The 24,754-nt window shown below is 47.4% G+C and overlaps 1 protein-coding gene and 1 long non-coding RNA gene across 8 annotated transcripts in view; one reads left to right on the top strand and one right to left on the bottom strand.

Annotated features, from left to right (window-relative positions):
- Positions 1-8,009: 8,009 nt before the first annotated feature.
- PPFIA1 (PTPRF interacting protein alpha 1) overlaps positions 8,010-24,754 on the bottom strand; it is a 94,089-nt gene continuing 77,344 nt past the window's right edge. For 4 of the 7 annotated variants that reach the window (XM_082409645.1, XM_082409646.1, XM_082409647.1 and 1 more), the window contains 5 exons: positions 24,020-24,101; positions 23,727-23,927; positions 21,595-21,621; positions 17,044-17,222; positions 15,029-16,945 (listed from right to left, as the gene is read on the bottom strand). In XM_082409645.1, coding sequence (XP_082265771.1) covers positions 16,843-16,945; positions 17,044-17,222; positions 21,595-21,621; positions 23,727-23,927; positions 24,020-24,101 — 592 coding nt within the window. In that variant the 3' untranslated portion in view covers positions 15,029-16,842. Of the gene's footprint in view, positions 9,445-10,118; positions 10,188-12,770; positions 12,937-14,163; positions 14,233-14,948; positions 16,946-17,043; positions 17,223-21,594; positions 21,622-22,128; positions 22,192-23,726; positions 23,928-24,019; positions 24,102-24,754 lie in introns of those variants that run through there. The other 3 variants (XM_082409651.1, XM_082409649.1, XM_082409650.1) reach the window with 3 other exon arrangements.
- LOC309636518 lies at positions 10,126-11,692 on the top strand. Its single transcript, XR_014250043.1, has 2 exons — positions 10,126-10,231; positions 10,519-11,692. It is a non-coding gene; the product is annotated as an uncharacterized lncRNA (long non-coding RNA).

Raw genomic sequence — 24,754 nt, 5'->3', positions numbered from 1 at the left:
CCTAGCCGGTTTGGGCTATAATAACAGAATACCATAGGCTGGGTGGCTTATACATTTATTTCTCACAGTTCTAGAGGCTGGGAGTCCCAGATCAAGGTGCCAGCAGAATTGGTGTCTGGTGAGAGCTGGCTTCCTGATTCAGAGCCGGCCAGCTTCTCCTCGTGTCTTCACGTGGCGAGCGAGCTCTCTGGGTCTCTTTTATAAGAAAAGTAATCCCATTCATGAGGTCTCCACCCTCAGGACCTAAGCATCTCCCAAAGGCCTCACCTCCAAATACCACCACACTGGGCATTGTTTCAACGTATGAATTGGCGGGGGGAACACAAACATTCAGTCCACAGCAGTGACATAACTGTTCCGCTTATCAGGAAACAGATGGGGTCTATTTCTCCAAGCTTTTGAATCTGGACTGGCATTGTGACACTCTGATCAATAGAACGTGGCAGAAATGACATTGTATGACTTCTATTTTTGGGGGGGGGGGCGTCCCCCCACACCACATGGCATGTGGGATCTTAGTTCCCTGACTAGGGATCAAACCCGTGCCCCCTGCAGTGGAAGCACGGAGTCTTAATCACTGGACCACCGGGGAAGTCCCATTGTATGCATTCTAAATATAATGTTAAGGATCCTTAACATTACGATGTTAGCCCTTACGATGCCTTGCTGCTTCTGGTCTTGCAATCTTGGAACTTGAACTTGAGACTTCACTGCTGTGAAGAAGCTCCTGGAGTGTGAGAGACGCCACATGAAGGAGAACCCAGGCCTCCCAGCCAAAAGCCAGCACCAGCTTCCAGGTACTTGACTGAGACCACCTCGGACTTTCCAGCCCCACAAGAGCTGTCAGGTGACTGCCATCACGTAAGCGGTTCCAGGAAAGACCAGCAGAAGAACCACCCAGATGGCCAGTCCACCGAATCGAGAGAAACAAGAAATCATTGTTTTCGCCACTAAGTTTTGGGGTGGATTTTTACAAAGCAACAGATAAGATAGCAGATGGTGATCTTTCAGGGAATTGTGAAATCAATTTTCTGGGGGAGGAAAACAGCATAAAAAGTATATAAGACGGCAGAATAGAATATATGAGTTCATTTCATACATAATAGTTGCAATTGTCTATTGCTGTGTAATAAGGCACTCCAAAAGTTCATGGTGAAAAACAACCATTTTATGCTGAAACTTCTTGGATCAGGAGTTTGGAAACTGCAGGGGATGGTTCATCTTTGTTTTCGATGGAGTCTCGGCTGTGATAGATCAAATTTTTGGCTGTGGCTGGATGAACTGATTAGGGCCGTATGTCTGGGGCCTTGGCTCTGTCTGCTGGGTGCGTTCCTCATTTCTTCTCCCCATCATGTCTTCAGGAACAGGAATGTCCAACTTGGCTTCTTCACTTCCAATAGGCTGGCAGGAGCCGTGAGGATCTCGCTCTGCACAGCTCTCCATGGGGCCAGCTTGGGCTTCCTTACAGCATGGTGGGCCTGGGTAGTTGGACTTCTTAATCGGTGGCTGATTTCTGCAAGGCTTCTGCTGACCTCGCTTCAGAGGTCCGTGAACATCACACCTGCTACATTCTTTTGGTCAACGAGGTAAGTCAGTGAGGCCAGCCCAGGCTTAAGGAGGTCGGGATGGGGGGATTAAGACCCCACCTCTCAATGAGAGGAGCAGCAAAGAATCTGCAGCCTAGGTGGTATTTTTGTCACACACTGTATTTCTAAGATGTCATTGCTTGTAAGACACATCCTGACTTCACGGGTAAAAAAATGTGAAAAAACGGTCGTAATAAAATTGATGAAATGTACTATATACATGCTGAGCTGTGGTGTAAAATGTTTTCCACTGTGGGTTGCTTAGAAGTTCAAAACTAGGCTAAATTACATTCCAAAGTGAGAGCCAAGAAGCAATTTCCAGACATCTAGTCCAGACTGAGACAGTTTATCACACGGAGGATGTCCCTAAAATAACTATTAAAATTTTTGTTATGCTAAAAAAATTCACACGAATGCAAAAATAGATTAATATAATAAACCTTCATGAAACCGTTACCCATCTTTTTTTCTTTTTTAACATCTTTATTGGAGTATAATTGCTTTACAATGTTGTGTTAGTTGCTGCTGTATAACAAAGTGAATCAGCTATACATAAACATATATCCCCATGTCCCCTCCCTCTTGCGTCTCCCTCCCACCCTCCCTATCCCACCCCTCTAGGTGGTCACAAAGCACCAAGCTGATCTCCCTGTGCTATGTGGCTGCTTCCCACTAGCTATCTATTTTACATTTGGTAGTGTATATATGTCCATGCCACTCTCTCACTTCGTCCCAGCTTACCCTTCCCCCTCCCCGTGTCCTCAAGTCCATTCTCTATGTCTGCATCTTTATTCCTGTCCTGCCCCTAGGTTCATCAGAACCTTTTTTTTTTTTAGATTTCATATATATATATATGGAATACATGTATACGGTAGTTGCTTTTCTCTTTCTAACTTACTACACCCTGTATGACAGACTCTAGGTCCATCCGCCTCATTACAAATAACTCAGTTTTGTTTCTTTTTATAGCTGAGTAATATTCCATTGTATGTATGTGCCACATCTTCTTTATCCATTCATCTGTCGATGGACACTTCCATCACCCATCTTTAACAGTTATCTCCCCACAGGGTCAATTTTGTTTGATCCATATCCTGACTTATCCCTGCCCCAGGATTATTTTAAAGAAAATGCCAGACACTGTATTATTTCATCTGTAAATACTGGGGAATACTGTCTTTCCACGTGCCTTTTTTGTTGTAATCATAGTAATCCATTTGGCTTGGCAATAAATAATATTTACAGCCTTATTAATGGAAACAGTGGACATGGATTCAACCAACTTTGATTTAACTGTGTTGGGAGAGGATAGGGCAGGGCAGAGGAATGCTAAAATTCCCATCTACCATAAAGAGTTGCCACCTGCAAAGTCTAAAATTGGTGAATCAAGGTTCCCTGGTGGCGCAGTGGTTAAGAATCCGCCTGCTGGTGCAGGGAACACGGATTTGAGCCCTGGCCTGGGAAGATCCCACATGCTGCGGAGCAACTAAGCCCATGCGCCACAACTACTGAGCCCGAGAGCCACAACTACTGAAGCCCACGCGCCTAGAGCCCGTGCTCCACAACGAGAAGCCACTGCAACTAGAGAAAGCCCACACGCAGCAACAGAGACCCAACGCTGCCAAAAATAAAAACAAATAAATCAATTTATAAAAAATATATAAATAAAATTGGTGAATCAAGAGGCCACATTAAGCACAAATTATTTAGGAGTAAGGAAGCAACTAGAGGAAACAGTTAACCCAGTTGCACATGGACCAGAGAAGGGGAAGTCAGAGAGTGGGGCCGCTGGGGTTTCACTTAAGTGATATACACTTTATTACTCTGATTAAAATAAAACATTAAAAAGAAAATAAGGTGGGGACTTCCCTGGTGGTCCAGTGGTTAAGACTCCATGCTCCCAATGCAGGGAGCCCGGGTTCGATCCCTGATCCGGGAACTAGATCCCACATGCGTGCCACAACTGAGTTTTCATGCCACAACTAAGGAGCCTGCCTGCCGCAACTAAGGAGCCTGCCTGCCACAACTAAGACCTGATGCAACCAAATAAATAAATGTTAAATGAAAAAAAAAAAAAAGAAAATAAGATGTTGGAGAATTGATGACTAAAATCTCTTCGGCCCTATAGGTAGTGTAATACTACAATTCCTCAGTTACGTTTTCTTTTTTTTTAAAATAAATTTATTTATTTCATTTATTTTATTTCTGGCTGCATTGGGTCTTTGTTGCTGCACGCGGGCTTTCTCTAGTCGCAGCGAGTGGGGGCTACTCTTCTTTGCGGTGCGCGGGTTTCTCATTGCGGTGGCTTCTCTTGTTACGGAGCACGGGCTCTAGGTGCGCAGGCTTCAGTAGTTGTGGCGTGCAAGCTCAGTACTTGTGGCGCACGGGCTTAGTTGCTCCGCAGCACGTGGGATCTTCCCGGACCAGGGCTCAAACCCGTGTCCCCTGCATTAGCAGGCGGATTCTTAACCACTGTGCCACCAGGTTAAGTCCCCAAATCACTTTTTAATAGAGCAGAGCCCGTCCGTCTACCTTTGCAGCTAGGGACACTCGACACACTCCAGTTGTTAGAATACCTCTCCTACCAGTCAAACCTGTTTGCACGCCACGGGTCATTTTGATTATTTTAAAATATTTTCCATGTTCTTCCTGGCCAGTCTCTGCCCGCACCTGCCAGGTCACTGTGAGCCGTCTGGACGCTCCTTCCCCCCACGTCCCAGCCCAGCCCCCTGCTCTCTGCTCACAGCGCCCTTCATGGGATGTCGAGGGTCCAGTCCCCACTAGAGGGCGGTCCCTGGGGAGGGCCAGTTCTACCCATTCTGGTATCTCCAGGGCGGCAGAGTCTTCTCCAGAGTGCCGAATGGTGGTGGCCCCACAAAGATACGTCTGTGCACATCTCTGGAACTGGTGAATGTGACTTTATTTGGCAAAGTGATCTTTGTAGATGTAATTGAGGATCTTGAGATGAGATCACCTTGGATTACCTGCATGGGCCAATGACAAGTGTTCTTATAAAGAGACAGAAAATGAGACACTCAGAGGAGAGGCCACGTGAAGACAGAGCAGACTGGAGGGATGCGGCCATGGCTGTGGAAGCCAGCAACCACCGAACACTGGAAAAGAGAATGGACCCTCCCCTCGAGCCTCCGCGAGGACCTGGCCCACCTCCTCTCCCACTGCACCTGCACGCTGGGCGTAGGGCTGTACACAGTGCTGGTCTCAGACAGCAGTACTTGAAAAGGTGCCCCACTGAGTCCAGGACATGAAACAGCAAAGGCACTGGCTACCCATTCTCACCAAGGGATTAAGCCAAGGAAATGTAAGAAACAAAAGGATCTGCGATATTTAGAAATGTATTGAGGACTTCCTTGGTGGCGCAGTGGTTAAGAATCCACCTGCCAGTGCAGGGGACACGGGTTCGAGCCCTGGTCCAGGAAGATCCCACATGCCGCGGAGCAACTAAGCCCGTGGGCCACAACTACTGAGCCTGTGCTCTAGAGCTCGCAAGCCACAACTACTGAGCCCCGCGTGCCACAACTATGGAAGCCCACGTGCCTAGAGCCCGTGCTCCGCAACAAAAGAAGCCACCACAATGAGAAGCCCGCTCACCGCAACCAGAGAAAGCCTGCACGCAGCAACGAAGACCCAATGCAGCCAAAAATAAAAATAAACAAACAAATTTATAGAAATGTACCGAATGACACGTGGGTAGTTACAACAGCAGCTGTGGTAGCACTCGGATATGCACCTACTCATCTATCTGGCAAGAACACAGGAAAGACGGACTCTTCCGGATACCCCGGAAACCCATCTTGGGTGAGGAGAGGACTTAGCCAGCAAAAGGCAAAGAACAAAAACCAAAACCACAGTGACCTCAAAAATGCATGACGTGAAACTTAAAGAGAGACCCTTAAGGGTAGGATATGTAGCCTAACAAAGAGTTTTTAATGGTGGGAAGAGTCAAGATCCTCTTTAACGTGACCGCACCTGGACTGCAGACTGATTTCCCTCCCTTCCCCGTGATGGGCAAGCCCTGGGCACTGGCTGTGGAGGGAGCAGACCTAAGAAGCATGGCTAACGAGTGTCCTAAGAGAAGCAAAACTACAGAAACATCTCCTTACTGCTTTCTTTGGGTACTTCTCCATCGACACTTGTTTTTAAAGGCCTAAGTGGAATCAATGAAACAAGTTGTCATGAAACACCTGCAGCTTATGAATCACGCATGACTCTGTTTCCAGAATCTTTCAGATACTCAAGGCTCGCTTGGCTTTGGTCAGGCAAAAATGGAATGTGAGATGAGAAAAGCACTCTGTGGCTTTAAATCTCACGCGTAAGTTAACCCCGAGAACCAGGAAATGCAGAAAACAAGGCTGCTCCTAAGTTAAACTGGAAGATGAGCAGCACAGGCTCTAAAGAGGGAAACACACAATGACCTGACAGCTATGCCGACAGAAACAAGCCGGAATGCGTTCATCCACGTAAACAAAACAGGTGCCATTCAGAAAGGGAGCCCTGTCAGCCCTGGAGGGACAGTCGGGACAGGAATGAAAACCGAGGCCACGGTCAGCAGTGCCCACCCAACAGGGCCCAAGTAGGGTGGTGTCAGTCACCGGGCTTCCTGCGTCCCCAGGCCTGATGGCGGTCACACCTTCGCGGTGGGGAGGGCGGGAAACGTCACCTAGGGAGCTGAGGCGTCCGTGCCCTCGTCCTAGTGCCGCCCACAGTGGCCCTTCGTGAGCAGTCACCTGCACCCACTCTGCCACCCACTAGTGCCCGGCTGTCCCCCTGGGGATCCACTTTCAGCCCTCCAGCTTGGGTGTTCCCACCCCTCTGCCACACTGAACCCGGACGTGACTCAGGACTTGGCTTGAGCTATCACAGAGGCCATGAATCTGGAAGGACACAGCCCTGGGACCCTTGTGTGACCACGTGGGAAGAGCAGGAGACCAAGCCTGCACAGAGGAAGCGGAGCTGAGGCGCGCGCGCGCGCACACCGCCACCAGCACAAGTGCCCCTTCTCTGCCGCTGGCTCTGGCCTCACCTCAGCTGGAAACAGACCCCCAGCTGCTCCTGCTCCACCGGTGGCTCCTAAAAACGCACCTCCTGCAAGAGCTGCTGTTCCGGCTGCCCTGAGTGTGCCCAGGGCTGTGGCGGCACAGGGGCATCGGACAAGTGTGGCTGCCATGCCTGATGCGGGGGGGAGCCTGATGCGAGGGGGAGCCTGATGCGGGGGGGGGGGGGGAGCCTGATGCGGGGGGGGGGAGCCTGATGCGGGGGAGCCTGATGCCAGGGGAGCCTGATGCGGGGGGGGGGGGAGCCTGATGCTGGGGGAGCCTGATGCGGGGGAGCCTGATGCGGGGGGAGCCTGATGCGGGGGGAGCCTGATGCGGGGGGGGGGGAGCCTGATGCGGGGGGGGGAGCCTGATGCGGGGGGGGGAGCCTGATGTGGGGGGGGAGCCTGATGGGGGGGAGCCTGATGCGGGGGGGGAGCCTGATGCGGGGGGGGAGCCTGATGCGGGGGGAGCCTGATGCGGGGGGGAGCCTGATGCGGGGGAGCCTGATGCGGGGGGGGAGCCTGATGCGGGGGGAGCCTGATGCGGGGGGAGCCTGATGCCGGGGGAGCCTGATGCGGGGGGGGGGAGCCTGATGCCGGGGGAGCCTGATGCGGGGGGGGGAGCCTGATGCGGGGGGAGCCTGATGCCAGGGGAGCCTGATGCGGGGGGGTAGCCTGATGCGGGGGGGGGGGGAGCCTGATGCGGGGGGGGGGCCTGATGCGGGGGGAGCCTGATGCCAGGGGAGCCTGATGCGGGGGGGGGGGAGCCTGATGCGGGGGGAGCCTGATGCCAGGGGAGCCTGATGCCGGGGGGGAGAGCCTGCTCCCAGATGTACCCAGAGCTGTGATTATGAGTCTGCATTAAAAATCTTTTTTCATACTTCCCTAACTCCCTTGCTACATTCTTGTTTCTATGGAATATGTGAATAAAATTTGTTGACTAAAAAAAAAAAATTAAAAAGCACCACACCCATACACATGCACGCGTGCGCACACCCCCCAGGGTCTCCTCCTTCGGGTCCAGGTCTGGGTTGCCCTCGGCCGCCCCATCCCTGGACTCCATAGGTGGGCCTACGCATCTCCACGTTGTTTCCGACGATCGGCCCGGTGCCTGTGGCAGCAGAGGCTTCCAGGGCCCGGCTCCCCGTAGGTACTGATGAGACGGCGCCTCTGGTCTCCAGAACCGAGGGCACGAACACCTACCTGGTCACCCTCTGGGGGACACCTGACCCTACACTCCCATCGTCCAGCCTTTTTAGTCTGTCCATCCATTCCTATAGCAGAATTTCCATATGACGACACTGGCTCCGATCAGTCGGCCTGGAGCGGGAGATACAACAGCTGCGGTCAATTCTCAGTAGGAGTACAGCTTACCCTCGGTACTCTTTATTGGCAGTGGAAAATTTTGCTTCAGTACTTTATTGAAAGAAAGCAATAAATAATACTGTGATAAAAATAGTTCAAAAGTAGACTGTACATACTTTGTTACATAATCAGGAAGTTCACAAAAGATGAATAGAAAAACAGAACGGTAACAGTGAACTGTACAAGTAAATTAAAGGCAGAGCCCAAATGTAAAAAGACACGCCATCTCTGTCTACCGGTACATCAGCTGCGTAATAAATAATGCACCATGATCTGAACACATCTCTTGCTGGCTTTTTAATATGCCATTTAAAAAGTAAAAGTTACATTTGCTACTTATAGAATCCAAAATGGCTACATCGTCAAAATCTAAAAATGTACGACTAGGTCCATTCTTTAAACATGTTTACAGACAAATGTAAAAGGATGATTTACATCAGAAAAATAAGGCCTTGATTAGAGCTGCACTACATTATTTTCAGGATCTCGTGCCTTTATCTTCCGCGCGCACCAGTGTCTCCTCAGTGAGTGCAGTGCTTCGTGATTGGTCCTCTAAGAGTCAGCGCCCTTGACCCGGCTTGGGGGGGGCGGGGAAGGGGGCGGGCGCGGCGGGCTGCGGGGGCCCAGGCCCCACCCCCCCACCGGAGTCGCTCTTCCCCCAGCTCGTGGCTTCTGCCAGTCACCCAAGACGAGGTATCCGGATCCACAGAGACCAGGCTATAGAAGAGCTCACCGGTCCTAAGAGATTTTCATAGTGTTCTAATGATCCTTTCAGTCCAAATTTGATTAAAAGCTGATATTTAACACCCCGTATTTTTAATCTCTTCACGCTACAGAGTAAAGCATTTCTTGCTAGAAAAAGTATAGCTAAGGTCAGTCATTAAAACACAACAACAATTGCTTGAAAGTAAGTTGGCTTCTTTCAAAATGATTGTTGTAGGGCTAGGTTACAGTTTGTAAAGGATAATGCACGCTGTGTCATGATGATTTCACAAACGCAGTAAAATCCTTTTCTCTGTCATGGTTTATCATTAAAAAATTAAACAAGAATAATTACAATAAATGCATAATTTACAAAAGCCCTATATTTGTTCATAGGATTTATACATACAAGCATTACAGTACATTCCTTTGAAAGACTAAAATCAGATATAAGAACATGAACTGATCTGAAAGGATATTTATAGCCTGGATATACATGAAAAAGTAAGTAACTATATAAATGAAGTCATAAGTTTACATAAATATAAGAAACATTAAATTCTAAAATATTTTCTCTATGGTATTCATGAATTTTTCGCTAATTAAAAACTCTGTAATAAAATATCTTAGGGTCCATATAACAAGTATTAACAGATTAAAGATTCCATTGAGCTCAAAATGTAGTCTTCGCTGGATTCAAAATGCTGCATAATCATCTGTAGAAGTAGTGTGGGTAAACTGGAAAATAAAATGAAAGCAAACGAGTCAGTCTTGAGACGGCTTCAAGTGCCCGAGCTCCTACCCCTCCACGACCCCCCCCCCCCAAGCCCTACTTTCTGTGCTTTGGCTGCTTTTAGAATTTAGGTAAGTATCAAGGACCAAGCAGATCAAGGACAGAATTCCTTTCCTTGACTGACTTTCTTTTGACATACATCTAAAAGCTGCTAATAAGAAAACCAATCATGCATTCCAGCTGAGACGTGACAACAGAACCCTGAGAGCAGCGAGGGGAGGGCTGGGCTCCCGGGCCCACAGCCACCCAGAGCACCACCTGCAAAGCAAGGGTGGCCCCTCAGCAGCGGCCGGCCCCCAGATGCCAGCGCAGTTTCGTTTTAAAGACGGGCATCTGGCCTGAGAGGCACACGGCGGTGCAGCCTCTTGAACCCCGATGCTTCGGGGCTTGTTCCCTTCGAGAACGTGCACGCAGGACACGGTGCTGCAGCACCGCTGACGCGGGAGCGACACCAGCACACAGGGCAACGCGAGGGAGACCAGGGCCGTGCACCGACCACTCCCGGCGGCAGCTAAGCGCCAAGGTCACCTTCCGCTCTCCTGCCGCCCCGCCCCCCCGACGCTCCGGCGCCAGGGCGTGGCCTCCGAGCACCTGCGGGGCCGGGCCGCCCTATACTCACCGGCGGAGGCTCAGCAGGAGTAAGTCCTGACTGCAGCGGAGTCCAGCCTCTGCGCTCCCGCCACGCTGCCTGGTCCGACAAGCACGGGAGGAAGCGTGCAAACACAGCGTGCGGTTAGTGGTGGGACGCCACACGGGGGCACAAGGACGGACACGCACTCACATCCACAGCGGCCACCTCCTGAGGGCTCTGGGGGAAACCTCTAGAGGGGGAGGGGCGGACGAGCCGGAGAAAGGGAGCCTAAGGGCCACCACGTGGGGGTTCCCTTCATCTCAGCCACCCTGGGGGGCACAGGGAGGTCACACTACAGCAGCAGCCGCAGTCTGATGACAGAGAAACGCCTGCACGGTGGGTGACGACTACTCAGCGTGACCACGTGGTCCCTCCTTAAACCCTCTAGATGCAGAGAGCGCCTGGACTTCTCTTTCGCTGTATCCGCGAGGACGGTACTCGGTACTCGGGCAGTAGTAACAGCGGCCACGTGACGGGCCCCCCCAAGGGGACGACGGCCTGGAGGCCCCGCGCTCTGCTGCCCCAGGGGGACCCGCCTGCTCTCTCTCCCCGGGGAGCCTCCCCCAGCGGCTCGGGCAGTGGGCAGAGGGCAGAGGGCAGAGGACGGGGACTTGGCTAACAAAGCGGAAGCCCGGTGTCAGTTTCCACCCGAAAGGATGTCACCATTGACGTTTTTTTTCTTGTCAAGAAACAGGCTGCAGGGCCCAATAGGTAAGCCCTCACCCCGCTTCAATCTGAGTAAGAAATTTCCACAACCCCTAGCAGAAATCCACTGCTCCCAATGCAACATTTTTCGTTTTCCCACAGGTCCAGCAGGAACACATCTTACCAACATTTGGCCGTGGTTCCAGAAAGGGCTTAAGACAGCTGGTGCTGCTGATTGGAGCAGATTTTTTTTTTTTAAAGCCCTTGATTTGGACGTTTTATTTTACTTTATTTATTTATATTTGGCCATGCCACGTGGCACACAGGATCTTAGTTCCCGACCAGGGATCGAACCCGCGCCCCCTGCATTGGAAGCGTGGAGCCTTAACCACTGAACCACCAGGGAAGTCCCGCAGATCATCTTTCTAGATCCTTCTGATCCTAAGAACCCCAGAGACCTGCTGCACTTTGCCTTCAAAAGCCATGAAAACAACCCATTTTAACAGTTTATGCCTTCCTTATTACACAAGGGTAAAAAGTCATCTCCCATATAATATATTGCCTACACCTCTTTCTAGGAGTATTTTTAATTTATCAAAACTCTAATGTTAACATCACTGTGAGCATTTAACAGCGAAATGCGATTTATAACGAGGAGAATGGAAATGAAGCAGTGAGGAAAATAAGAAAGCACTCATTTAGACTATCCAGTAAATTGAAGGCCAAGCTATAGTTAAAATCTGTAAAAATGAACTGCATGCTCCTTGGAAGAAAAATGCTATTTAAAAAAAAAAAAAAAATTTGCTGGGTTCCCCCTGGGTTCCCTCCCACTCCCCGGGTTAAGCACATTATTGAATTCTGGCACCGAGATCCAGCTTTTTAATAAAAATGCTGCCCTGTAAGCCACCCTCACTAAAGTGTCCAGCTTATTTAGCAAAGGCTTCCCTAAACGTACTTTGCTCTGGTTTTCATACAGGCAAGTGAGAGTAAAACTTACAAACCTACGCATGGGAAGGGCTGACAACAGGAGAAAACTGCAAACCCCGTCAGCACACTTCAAAAACCCCTTGCTCTCCTGCAGCCCCGCCACGGCAGGCGTGGGGACAGCCAAGTAACAGCAGCACCGCAGGGGCCCTAAGGGCTCCGCCCTCACGGGACTGAGGACGCGCCAGGCGCTTTCCTGAGCCGTGACCCACTCTGTGAATCACTTGTGTAACTGGCACAGCCAGCCGGGGAGGAGGGCGCCCCAAGACGACCCTTTCCCAGATGGGAAACAGGCGCGGTGCTCAAGGCGCCTCCTAGGCCGCAGGGCCAGACTCGGACCCAGGCCGTCTGTCTCTCGATTTTGCTCTCGAGTGGGGACACAGCAGCGCTGAGAGCCCACCCTTAACTAGCGGTGCTCTCTGGCAGAGCAGGTGTCAAAGGGAAGATCAGAGCTGGGTGTGAAATGACTATGGGCCCAGCCGTGCTCGGGTGATGACTTCTCTCGGCCTCACCCTCTTCCTTCTCCCCGGCCTTCTACAGCGTGCAAGGGACAAATGACAGTGAGGACAGAGGGAGGACAGGAAGGTGGAGGTTATTTCAAATGGACTCAGTCATCCTTCTAGCGTGAAGAGAAGTCGAGGGGGAACTGGTGTCTGAAAGCTACTACGCTATTTTATGAAACAGCTTCTGAGTGCTGCCTGCTGCACACACATCTTTACGAGCATGGGTGTCGATCTAACGCTCCGAGAACACACGCGATTCTTAGTTTTATTAGTTAGAAGAGTATGCTAATATTCAACCAGACAAGAACTTAAGAATTAAGACTGTATTACTGTTAAACTTTTATAAACAGATGTTAGGATGAATTTTAAACATTTACACCTGGGCATGCAACAGTACTCCAGTGCCTTGTAACATATTAAGTAGGCCATTCTAGATCATCATTAACGCTCCAGTCCCAGAGCTGCTCAAGCCGCCTACAAGCGGCTGGGGCAGCACTGCATCACCTACCGTCCAGCTGCATCTTCTTTGGCTGCACAGAGGGCGAGGACAGAGAGGATGGGACCCGGAAGTTTGCGGGGAGAGTCTCTGCTGACCCAGCAGCTAAGCCACGAACATCCTTTGGTCTAAATTTTTTTCTCCAAGAAGGTGCTCTCCTAAAGCTTTTATCATCATCCTGGTGAATTAAAGGACAGAAAACAAGACAGATTTAAAAATAAAGGACAAAAACAAAGTTACCAGTCCTTTAAAATGACTGTGCTTGTTACCGCATCTTTATTTCACCCCGTTCGTGACAACCATGTGATTAGCTGGGAGCTGTGGAGAGTGGCCGGGGGCCGGTACCACTGATGCTGGGACCCTAACTGAGCATCAGCCAGGACTGCCTGGGCCGCCCGGGTGTACATTCCTCCTGACAATTACCAGGCTTCACTTCTTATCGTGAAGGAATCACCTTCTCGCTATATAAGATAACACTTTTTTATTTGTCTTTAAAAACAGTTTTCGAGCTGTAAACAATTCTGTCTCATGCTGGGACAGAGCCAGGAAATGCTGCTTTAGGTGCCCTTCTACTCTCTTTGTCAAACTCAAGTTTCCTTAACGTCCAATGAAGAGAATAACAATAGTGTGGGAATAAATGAGTCACGCTTTTGTGTAAGGGGAAATTAGTATTTTGTGCTTTTCAATATACTTATGAAACAGTCCCCCAAAGCACAGGGGCTCTGGATTAGGGTAAGACATCCGGCTGGTCCCCAAAACACAACTTAGATTCCATTCCTAAGCTGAAACCAGTGTTTTACGATATAAAAAAAATACTTTTGAGGGGTATCAAAAGTTAAATAGCGAAAATTAAAAAAAAAAAAACCCCTATCTTACTGAAGATACTCATTTTTTTAAAATTAATTAATTTAATTAATTTATTTATTTTTGGCCATGCTGGGTCTTTGTTGCTGCCCACGGGCTTTCCCTAGTTGCGGCGAGCAGGGGCTACTCTCTGTCACGGTGCGCGGGCTTCTCACTGAGGTGGTTTCTTTTGTCGTGGAGCATGGGTTCTAGGCGCACGGGCTTCAGTAGTTGTGGCTCGCGGGCTCTAGAGTGCAGGCTCAGTAGTTGTGGCGCACGGGCTTAGCTGCTCCGTGGCATGTGGGATCTTCCCGGACCAGGGCTCGAACCCGTGTCCCCTGCATTGGCAGGCGGATTCTTAACCACTGCACCACCAGGGAAGTCCAAAGATATTAATTTTTTAATAGCTCATTTGTTAACAAATTTTTAAGAGCAAAGCTTAACTTGTAAAGTAAAATTGTCTCCACATTTAGAAGAAATACCCTGACTACATGGTTCATACAAGTATGATAAGATAATGACTTTTAAAGTTGCATTAATGTAAATTAAGCTGAAAACTTACTTCATCGAACCTTCTGTCGGTCCCCATGACCAAAAGGTTGTTAAACTCTCTTTCCAAGACAGCACGAGCCTGAAATCATAAAACAACACCACCCTACAGCTTTCAACAATCTCATTTGAGTGTCAGCATATCCGGACTGTTTTTTAAACCAAGACTTTAAAAACAAAACAAAACAAAAAACCTCAAACTATGATAGTATTTTAAATCAGGGGTTTAACATGGAGTCCTTGGATGGCCTTCTGGGGAGAGGGATCCACGACCTCTTGGAGATTATATACAAAAGTGTGCTCTGGGGGTTGGTGCTGGTGGGAAGAGCGGGGTACTGGCAAAAGATATACAGTCTTCCGCAGAAGAATAAAAAAATTTCCTCATTCTCCAATGAGCCCACAAGTCAACAAAAATTGCACAGGGCAATTACGTGTAGAAACAAAATTAATAAAACCTTCATCTGACACACAAGAGTATTTCTCTTTCCACGGAAGAACTAAGTCTTGATACACGTCACTCTTAGCAGAGTATTGACTTGAATGAAAGTTCCCCTTATTTTGTTTACCGTAAGGCTCTCATGCTTCCAACGGAAAATGAAAAGTCGATAGGCAAAATACTGAGGAATGAAGCATTACGGATTTTGAACTATTATATGACGGATTTGGTATGGAATGAGATTACTAGTGGTCTGAGATGTTGTTAAGTTTGGTCTCCATTCAGATAGGCAGCTACATGTCTGCTTGGGGAGAACGGACCACACACTGCGCCCCAGCGAAGGCCCGGCGTCTGGGCTGTACCTGTGTGTTCTGCGTAGGGATCTGTAACAAGAGGGCCAGTGCGTTGAAGTCGAAGGCTTCGTCTAAGGCCAGAAGGGCACCGTGCACACCGCTCTCTACGAGATTGTCTGCGTACTCCTTGAGACCAATGGAGAGGCTCCAGCGAATCACTCGATCATTGCTCCAAACGAGCACATCTGCAGATGGATAAACACAGTTTTAAAAGTGGCCTCAGCGAGCTGTGTTCATCACGCATACCCTGCAGGCACGGCGGAAAGATCCCTACCGTGAAACTGACCCTTCAGTTCCTGACAAAAGCCACGATCTCCGTGAGGGCTGGGAGACACCACTAGGCGGGCAGCCAACCCCTACTGCACTGAGACGCTGATGGCTCGGCCCTTCTCCACTCTAATGGAGACTGTCCCGTTAGAACTCATTCTTCAAGTGAACGCAAGAGGAATGAAGTTATTAGGTACACTTCATTTCTAGAGAATAGAAAACGAGGATCCGGGGATCAGAAACAAAAGGACACACAAGGATGTGAAGGCCCACCAGGTACGAACACGTTTCAGATACAGACTTGTGAGTCTTTTGATGTACTTTCTTCCCGTCCCAAGGAGGAGCTGGCACCATATCCGGACACTTTGCTCAATTCAGCATCAACCTCTCACTTATAATCGTGAAGGCTTTTTTCTTGAAGCCATTTTTGTTGTCTCTCTTTTGTTAAAAAGAGAGAAACTTAAAGATACTCTCCAGCATATTAGAGATTTAGGGGGGAGATTTCATATTAAGCCAAGTCATAAATGATTAAATCTGCGCTAGTAGAGAGCTAAAAATAGCCACTCTGTACAAACACATCCAGATGATCACCGATTACTTTCAAAGACAGCTTCTGTCAACCGTAAAAAGATTTAAACCATTTAAACCATACAGAAAACAAATGAAACAGATTTACAGATTTCATTTCCAATGCTCTTTTCTGGATAAAGGTATAGAATATATAAATGTTGGCTTCTGGCTTTTCTCATGATTCAAATTAACTCAATCATGACTCAACTATCCTTCAAATGGGCCGTCTCCCCAACCATATTTTTACCTTTAGTTTGTTTCTTAGTAAAAGCTGGGGATGAAAACAGCACTTATACTCACAGTGCTGTGGTAAGGATTAAATAAGGTAACCTTTGAAAGTGCCTGGACTTGTTCCATAAGTCTTACTATTATTATTACTATTAATATTATTAATTTATTTTCTGAAAATTCTGGGAGGTTTTACATTGAGCTTAATCACTAACACCTTATTTAAAAGCACTCTATCATACTTGATCATTGAGAGGCACACAGAGTGAGACGCTCCCCCTCGGAGACAAGCATCTGACATCTCCCAGTTGGACAGCCCACATCCTCCCAGGCCTCCGCACCCGCCTTCTAACTGAAATGCCTCTGCCCTCCTCCCTGGCTAAGAAGCTCCCACTGCACCTTCGAGGCCCGCTCCCTCCAGCCTGGGAGGAGAGCCACGCTGCTCTCCTCTGCGCTCCTCAAGTCCTTTGACAAATGGCCAGAGCAGTATTTTTCACACTTAAATCAAATGAGTGAACAGCAGGTCTTGTTCTTTTCGGCTCTGGAATTATCTACAGTGTGTAGCAGCATTTCTGAGTGAAACAGGACACGTGTCATAGTAACAGGAAATCTCTAGGGTCATGGGAAAAATGTTTACCTTGAGACACCTAACCTATAGACTGAGCGCAAGGACACAGGCACAAGTGCTCTGGCCACAGAGGAGGATCTTAAAAACACTCCCTCCTCTGTAATGATGCCAGACACGTTTTCTCCACTTAAAGCATTTCCTGATTTTTTTCTTTAAAACAGGATATCATTGAGGCTGCTAGTACACTGGGCAGCAAGAAACACGACTGTACTAGCCTTTTAGTTCATTCTGGCTTTCTTCTCTTTTTCTTTCCAGTTCTTTCCGGTCATAATTTAACCTTCGCAGGCACATAATTCCACACTGGAAACTGTTTCTATTTCCAAGAGAAAAAGAAAAAAAAGAAAAAATTTAGACCTGGCAATAGTCAAACATCTCTCAGCCAATTAGTAAGAACCACTTGCGGCAACTAACCTGTGAAAACTATCAACCATTTTCAGCTGCCCGCGAAGGTCTTTCTTGGTCAAGTGGTCCAGCATCCGTGCGTCCACGAGGCACTCCATGAAGTAGCTCCGGTACTGCGGGAGGCCCAGGCTGGGCAGCCACTCGTTGCCGATCCACTCGTGGTTCATGTCCCCGTATGCCAGTGTCTGCTTTCAATAATCAAGGACGATCAGTTCAGGAAAAAAACCCATGAAAGCAGCCACAAAGACCGTTTATATCATCTTTAAACTGGATTTTTAGTCTGTTACATATTCTCAAAGGCTAATAAGCTAATGACAACGTGGTTGCTTATAATTTCAAAATAATTTGATCTCTTATTTACTACCTTATAAATTTGCTGGCAAAATTTTATACAAAAGGCATTATGCCATTAAAACTCTATGGCTCTCTTGTGTGTGTAAATTTCATCTATTTAACGACCACGATAAAATTATAACTGACTACACATTACTCTTCTGAAATAGCTTTTATACATAATAATACATCAGCAAAGAATGATCACGACTCATGAACAAGTTTGAAGGATCAATCGAACTCTACTCATTAACAGTATCTCTGGCTGTCTTTAATTTTATTTTTAACACTTTGTTTTCCAAATTTCCTTAACAAGACATCTGTTCATTTCCAAGTCAGTCAAGTGAATTAAAAAATAGTTTTAAAAGAAGCGGTAAGCAAAGCAGTAACTGATAGGCTGAAAGGAGAAAGAGACAAACGCACAATTATAGTCAGAGACCTCAACCCTCCTCTCTCAATTATTCAATAACTGATTGAACGAGGAAGCCAAAACAGACAACCAACCAACCCCAGTAAGGATACAGAAGCCTTAAACAACGCTATCAACCAACCTAACCTAATTGACATTTTATGTAACACTTCATCCAACAGCACGATACATTCTTTAAGGGGATATGGAACACTCTTCAAGACAGACGAATCTCAGCATACTTAAAGTGACTGAAATCATACAAAATATTTTCTCTGACCTCAAAAGAATTAAATTAGGAATCAATGAAGCAGAAAGAAGAAAATAAACCAGCAGAAATCAATGAAATGGAAACCAGAAAAACAGAAAATAAAACAATGAAACTAAAATCAGTTTCTTCATAGATATCAATAAAATTGACTAACCAGAGTGATCGAGAAAAAAGAGAAGACCTAAACCACCAATATCAAGAATGAAAGAGGGGACATCAGTACAGATCCTATAGACACTGAAAGGATAGCAACAAGGGTAAACTGTGAACAACTTTAAGCAACTTACATAAAATAGTCTAATTTCTAGAAAGACACAATTTATGAAAGCCACTCAGTAAGAAACAGATAACCTGAATCTATTAAAACTCGTATTTGTAGTTATGAACCTTCCTACCCACCCATACACGCACACACATAAAATCTCTACCCTAAATGGCTTCACTAGTGAATCCTATCAAGCATTTATGAAAAAAATACCAATTCTACACAAACTATTCCAAAATAGTGAAGAAAAAAACGCCTAACTCATTCTACGAGGCCAGAATTATCTTGATACCTAAACCAGAGAAACATATAATAAGAAAACTACAAACCAATATCCCTCAGAGACACAGAAGCAGAATTCCTTAACAAAGTATCAGGAAATCAATAATCAATTAAACGAACAGGGTATCATGACAAGTAGGGTTTATCCCAAGAACGTAAGGTTGGGTCAACATTTAAAAAACCAATGAAATTCACTGTATCAATGGACTGAAAAGAAAAACCACAATATCATCTCGAAAGACAAACAAAAGGCATCTGACAATATTCATCATTTATATACGGAAATCTCAGCAATCTAGGAATGGAAGAAAACTGCCTCAACCTCATATAAAGAGCATCTACAAAAAACATAGAGCTGACAACATACAATGCATTCTCCCTAAGATCAGGAACAAAGCAAGGATGTCTGCACTCGCAACTTTTATTCAACACTGTATTGGAACTCCTAGCCACTGTAATAAGACAAGAAAAAAGAAATCAAAATCATATGAATTGGAAAAGCAATAAAACGGTATTTGCAGATGACCTGGTTATTAATGTCGAAAATGAATCTGCAAAACAGTTACAAGAATAAAAATGAGTTTATTAGCAAAGTTGCAGGATACAAGGTCAACATATAAAAATGCACAATACTTGTAAATACTAGAAATAAACTGGAAATTGAAATTTTAAAAAGTACCACTTATAATAACATCATCAAAACCCATGAAATCCTCAGGGATAAATCTAACAGAATATGTGCAAGGTCTGCACAATGAAAAATAAACACATTATATGTATATACACACATACCAAAGAAAGGTACTTGATGTTCTTCAGTCCAAGAAGACTAAGGTATATTCAGAGGAATTCTGTACCTTATGGAATCCTCGGAAATAGTATCTCTCGACTACCACCATGGTCTGTCTCAAAAATATGGGCTCTAATCTATTATTTATACCAACGAAGCTGGAAGGAATGACTCAGACTCCAGCAAGAACACTCAAATTCTAATAGAAAAAAAAAATGTTTCTAATAGAAAAAAAAAATTCTATAAATAGTCGTGAGTGGAGATAAACATCAAACATTTTTGGGACATCATCACAGTATCATGTTTTTTCACTCTTTCAAACCCAACTCTCATCTCATAAGCCTGACACTTACAGCATGAATATCTGGTATTATTTTCTTGCTTGCGGATTATGTATTCTTAAAGAGACACAAGATGCAAAGACATTTCTAAACAGAGAATTCCATGGAAGCAGAAGCTTCCATATCTTTGTTTACTCCTTAGGTACTCTAGTCACACCTAAATGGTCGATAATGTAGGTTTCTGGGAAAATCAGGCTCGATCCCAGGGAGACCCACACCTCCTAGGCTGTCATCACAGCCTCTGAAAAAAAGCACACAATGGGGCTCTCTCATGATCAGAGGACATTTGGGATAGAAGAGACTCTATAGGGTCTATTTTTCCATCACTGAAACGACCACATACAAATCAGTTTTCTGAACTCTGTACAAGGTGAGAGTGATGGCACGGATGCGGCTGTCCTGTTCGATCCTGTACCACCGGTGGGCAGCGTAGTCTCGCGCGGACAGCTGGGTGATGCTACTTCCTAAATGAAGGCATCCAAAGCTTTGACAACACCTTGATGTCTTCTTCCCCTGAGTGCCCAAGGGCACCTCAAACTTCCCCTTGGGTTAGGAGCTGGTCACTGTGCTAATACCACAGGGAATATGCACTGTACGCCATGTGCCCCTGGCAGATTCACGGACACCAGGAAGCCTCTTTGCTTTCCTCTCCTCTGGGAGAGGGGTGGAGTGAAAGCGGTCCTTGCTTACGCTGAGGACTGAACGTTGGCAATGCTGGTGTCATCGGCAGGGCTCATCCTCGTTTATATTTCCATTGCGAAAAGCAAACATCCAGCTTATTTAATTTACACTTCGTGCCCCATGACGCAGGGAATTTTATATTCAAGTGCTCACCAAGTTCTGCTTCTTAGTGTAAAATATACTGATGTTTAAGTAATTATGAAATGCACTCTTTCAAATTCACTGATAGTCATTAGTGACTAGGTTAAAAAATTAATGAGGATATTTATCTGGAGTAGTGGCACAGAATACCTAAATGGGGGGGGGTGGAGCTCACAGAATCATATTATAGCTTTTCCTCTTCTGTTAAAAAGTGATATAATTGGCTTTATTTCAGGAGTACAAATAGAGGGAAGCAGGTGTTTCAACCAACAACCTGTGATCAGGAAAATTCTGATTTAAAACTCCTTTGACTTTCCGGTTAAACAGCTATCCTCTCAAGGTCCGTGAACAGGTGCCACTGGTGAGCGCCTCAGGGAAACTCCAGCCACACCCGGCAGGCTTCGACTTGTCGCGAGTCACAGGGCAATGTCGGTGGGATCACACGTAGGGAAATCACTGATTTTAATCAACGGGTCTCAACGTAAAGCTGCAAAACAGCTGTGACAGAGCTTTTCTGGAGTTGATCTGGGGACCTAACAATTCAACACGTACGTTAAGCGAGAATGAGCTCAATTTCTGAGAATCCCATCGGTAAGAAAGCCTTTGGAACAACACTGTATTAGGACACCCTGTAGTAAATGCCGGCACAGGTAGAGTCTCTATGCGACTCTTGTGTTGGAAATTTATTAGAACACGATTTTCTCATCAGTAGATCTTGTAACTAATGCTACCCCCACCAGGGACTGAAATACATCATCTCAGGAGCTGCGGAAGCCACAGGGCTTTGTAGGAAAGACCACGTGTCAAACAAAGTAATTTATGTTAATGAGAATTAGCTATGAGGGCACCACACAAGAAATGTTCAAAATTGTCCATGAGACGTACTCTTTAATCCTGTGCTTTCTTTGGCTAATGCTTTCAAATCATTAACAATATTCTATGTCAAGAAGTTAAAAACGTCAAGAAAAGTAAATTACAAGTTTTCATACTCCAATTCTTTTTGTTGCTGTACATATAGTGAAGAATACATTATAGAAAGTCTCCAACCTGAGCCCAGCTTCCCTCCTCATCTTCCTGATGTTACGTGGTTAGGGATGCAAAAGAACATAACTATTAGTATTGGTGAGCTTAGTGACGCAAGCAAATTAACTTTGCAGGGGAGGTGCAGCTTAACTGGGCGAAAAGGGTCACAGAATCAAAGCATCATGCAAAACTCATGCAAAACCAACAATTCCCGTGTCTCATGCAAGGAGCGGACTTCCCACGGCAAGCACACCCGGAAGAGGAGAAAACTAGGGCCAGAGGGCTGAACTGAGGGCTCCCTTAAAGAAGATAGCAATTAAGTCTATTCTACATGGAGCAAGTCTACCAACTTTAAGTTCCTGAAAAAAATATAAAATAAGATGAAATATGGATTGTGTTTCACACATTTAACTAATACCTAAAGGAAATACTTATCCAGAACAATCGAACGTAAAGCGACATTTCTGTTTTCCACAGAAAGGCCAAGAACGGCGCCAACCTGCGGTGGGGCTGCCCGGGGAGGGGCGGGGGTGGGGGTGAGCACGGGGCGGGACTGACCGTCTGGGGCGTGGCCGTGAGCGTCTCCATCTCCTCGTGTGTTAACCAGACATTTCCTGTGGTCTAGGGGCACCCCGTGACCGGCCACATCCAGGGCAAGGGCAGCGGTGACAGAGGGGAAAGGCGGCAGACACGTCAGCCAGGGCGCGGGAGGGGAGCGGGTGGGGCAGAGGCCGTCCCCACCCACCCCCCGTCTTAGCCGCCCACAGGGAGACACGGGCGCTCACCGCGCTCGCCCTTCTCCGGGCAGGACGCCGCCTTCTTGAGGAGGACAGCCCTAGAGCCTCCTGTGCCACGCTGACACCTGAGCTACGTGGCATCTGAAGAGCAGGGAACACACTGCGTGCTTCTGAAAGTGGCGAATGATTCTCGAGGAACTGTTAAGCCGTTGTACTTAAGACGGTCTCACCCAGTCAAAGCACAACAAAGAACAGGATGGAAGTCCGGCTTCGGGCTCTGGGGAGACGGTTGTGAGCAGGCGGCCGCCGGTGACCGGGCCTCTGTCAGAGGCGGGGCGCGGGGCCGTCGGCGTCCCAGTGACGGCACCGCCGGGCGTCCCCGCAGCCCGGAGCCGGCCGAGCCCCCGCGGGCAGTGCCCCCGCCTAACGGTGGGCAGGTTCCTCACGGGAGGCCTGTTCGTCTTCACCGTCCATTAAACTCAACTCATGAGACGCTCCCTTTACCGAGATACTTGATAAAAACTGCGGGAAAGCCCCCAGCACCTTCATTTCTGAAAAGGCGACTCTGGTGAAACACCTGGGCACAGAGCAGACCAGATACACTGAGATCACGCGCGCCTGTGCAAGAGGTGAGGACACGGGCCACTGTCATCACCACGACGCTCCCACTGAGAAACAACGGAAGACAAGCGAACAGAAAAGCTTTCACGCTTTTCGTGTAAAGTAACTGTGAGCCCTGAATCGGGAGCTGACCTGCTACTCAGAGGAAGCACGTCTGTGAGGCTTAGTTTCCGCACCAGTTTTTCTGTCCGGAGCAGACAGACTGAAAGCAGAGTGGGAACTGAGCCGGTGTACAGAGTCTGCCCTGGAGAAATGAAGAGCTGGCCCGCCCTGATCTCCCAATTATAATTTACAGTTTCATTACGTTAGTTTTTGACTCTTTCAACTAGGAGGACCCTCTGAAAGGACTTCCAAGGTCTTCCCACGTGGAGCAAAACTGGACGAGCACAGACACTACTTGGAGTGCACCTGCAGATTACGGGCTCTTAAAATCCCAGGGTCTACAGCTCCCCAAATGGAAAGCGCCAACAGGCCGAACAAGGCAAACGAGGGAACCACTGCTTACAATGCAACCTGGGGTCTGAGCTTTTTCTCCTTCACTTTCTTTAAATTCATATTTAAATTTGTGATGATTACTTTTTTACGTTTTCAAAGACTCCCATTTCTATATTACAATGCCACTGTAGCCAAGCTGTTATAAAAGTATTTAGTGACGTATCTTTTAACAAGCCAATTGCCGCAAATTAAAAGTTGTCATGTCTTTGAATGCTAAGCCTTTAAACTGGAACGCTGGACGTGTTTATAAAGAACTGCGGAAGCAACACGCATAGGGGATGAACTCTTTTTACGGAAACGTACCGTTCTTGACGTAGGAGGGGCTGACGGACTTGTCAGGGACATGATCTCCTGAATCGCCAGCCTCAGCTTCAGCCGGTGCAGAGGGTTGCTGATGCCGATCTCGCGCTGGATCTCCGTGTCCGACAGGGCGGACATGATGGCGCCGCTCTTCACGTTGGCTCGGCAAGCAGCCACGTACCAGGCCGGCATCCCGACCCAGAGCTGGAGACGGGAGACACGGGGGCCAGAAGGTTACGCGCGGCGTACGGATGGGCTCGCACACTCGGCCAGGATTCGGAGAGGGGCATACGCACCTCCAGCCAGACGACAACAGTCGGCCCGTCCCACTGGGCAAAGGGTAAGCCTTGTCTCCGGGCTTCTTCGAGCAATTCATGCCTACAGGTGACAGATGTTCAGACCTTCAAGAGCCACACTACACACAGGCAAAGTGTCCTCTTTATAAACCCCCAAAGTGTGATGCCACACATCTCATCATTGTCCTTCAACCTTCTAAACCATCCACTGAAGGGTAGTTTGGAACACATCACACTGAACGCCTGAGTAATGAAATGCTGAAAAACCCTCCACGATTCTCTACGGAATCGTCTCCTTCCAGGATTAAAGAATTGCTACCAACTTTAAAAGACCCAGCAGAGTCTTCATACCCAAGGTAGGCTACTCAACACGAAACATAATCACGCATCCCTTTGTAAGCAAGGAGGACGAATGTGTAGGAAGAGGAAACCATACCTGGGTCTGAACAGAGGAGCCTGCCTCAGAGGGCTCCAGAAACGCTCAACATTCCCAACAGAACACAGAGAACAATGCAGACTTTAACACTAATAACGCTCTAATACAGCTAGCAAGGAAAGGGCTGGACCTTGGCTGTTTCTATTCTGCACTGCTATTTAGCTAAGTAGGTACCTGCTAAATTAAGATACTGGGTCATCTTTTTTGGGGGGGTTTATTTAATTTATTATTTTTGGCTGCGCTGCGCGGTTTGTGGGATCCCAGCTCCCCGATCAAGGATCACACCTGCGCCCCCTGCA

This window comes from Balaenoptera physalus, assembly GCF_965194825.1.
Source record: "Balaenoptera physalus genome assembly, chromosome: 10".
NCBI lineage: Eukaryota > Metazoa > Chordata > Mammalia > Artiodactyla > Balaenopteridae > Balaenoptera > Balaenoptera physalus.
Note: the sequence above shows the minus strand (reverse complement) of the source record. Positions and strands in the feature narration are given on the sequence as shown.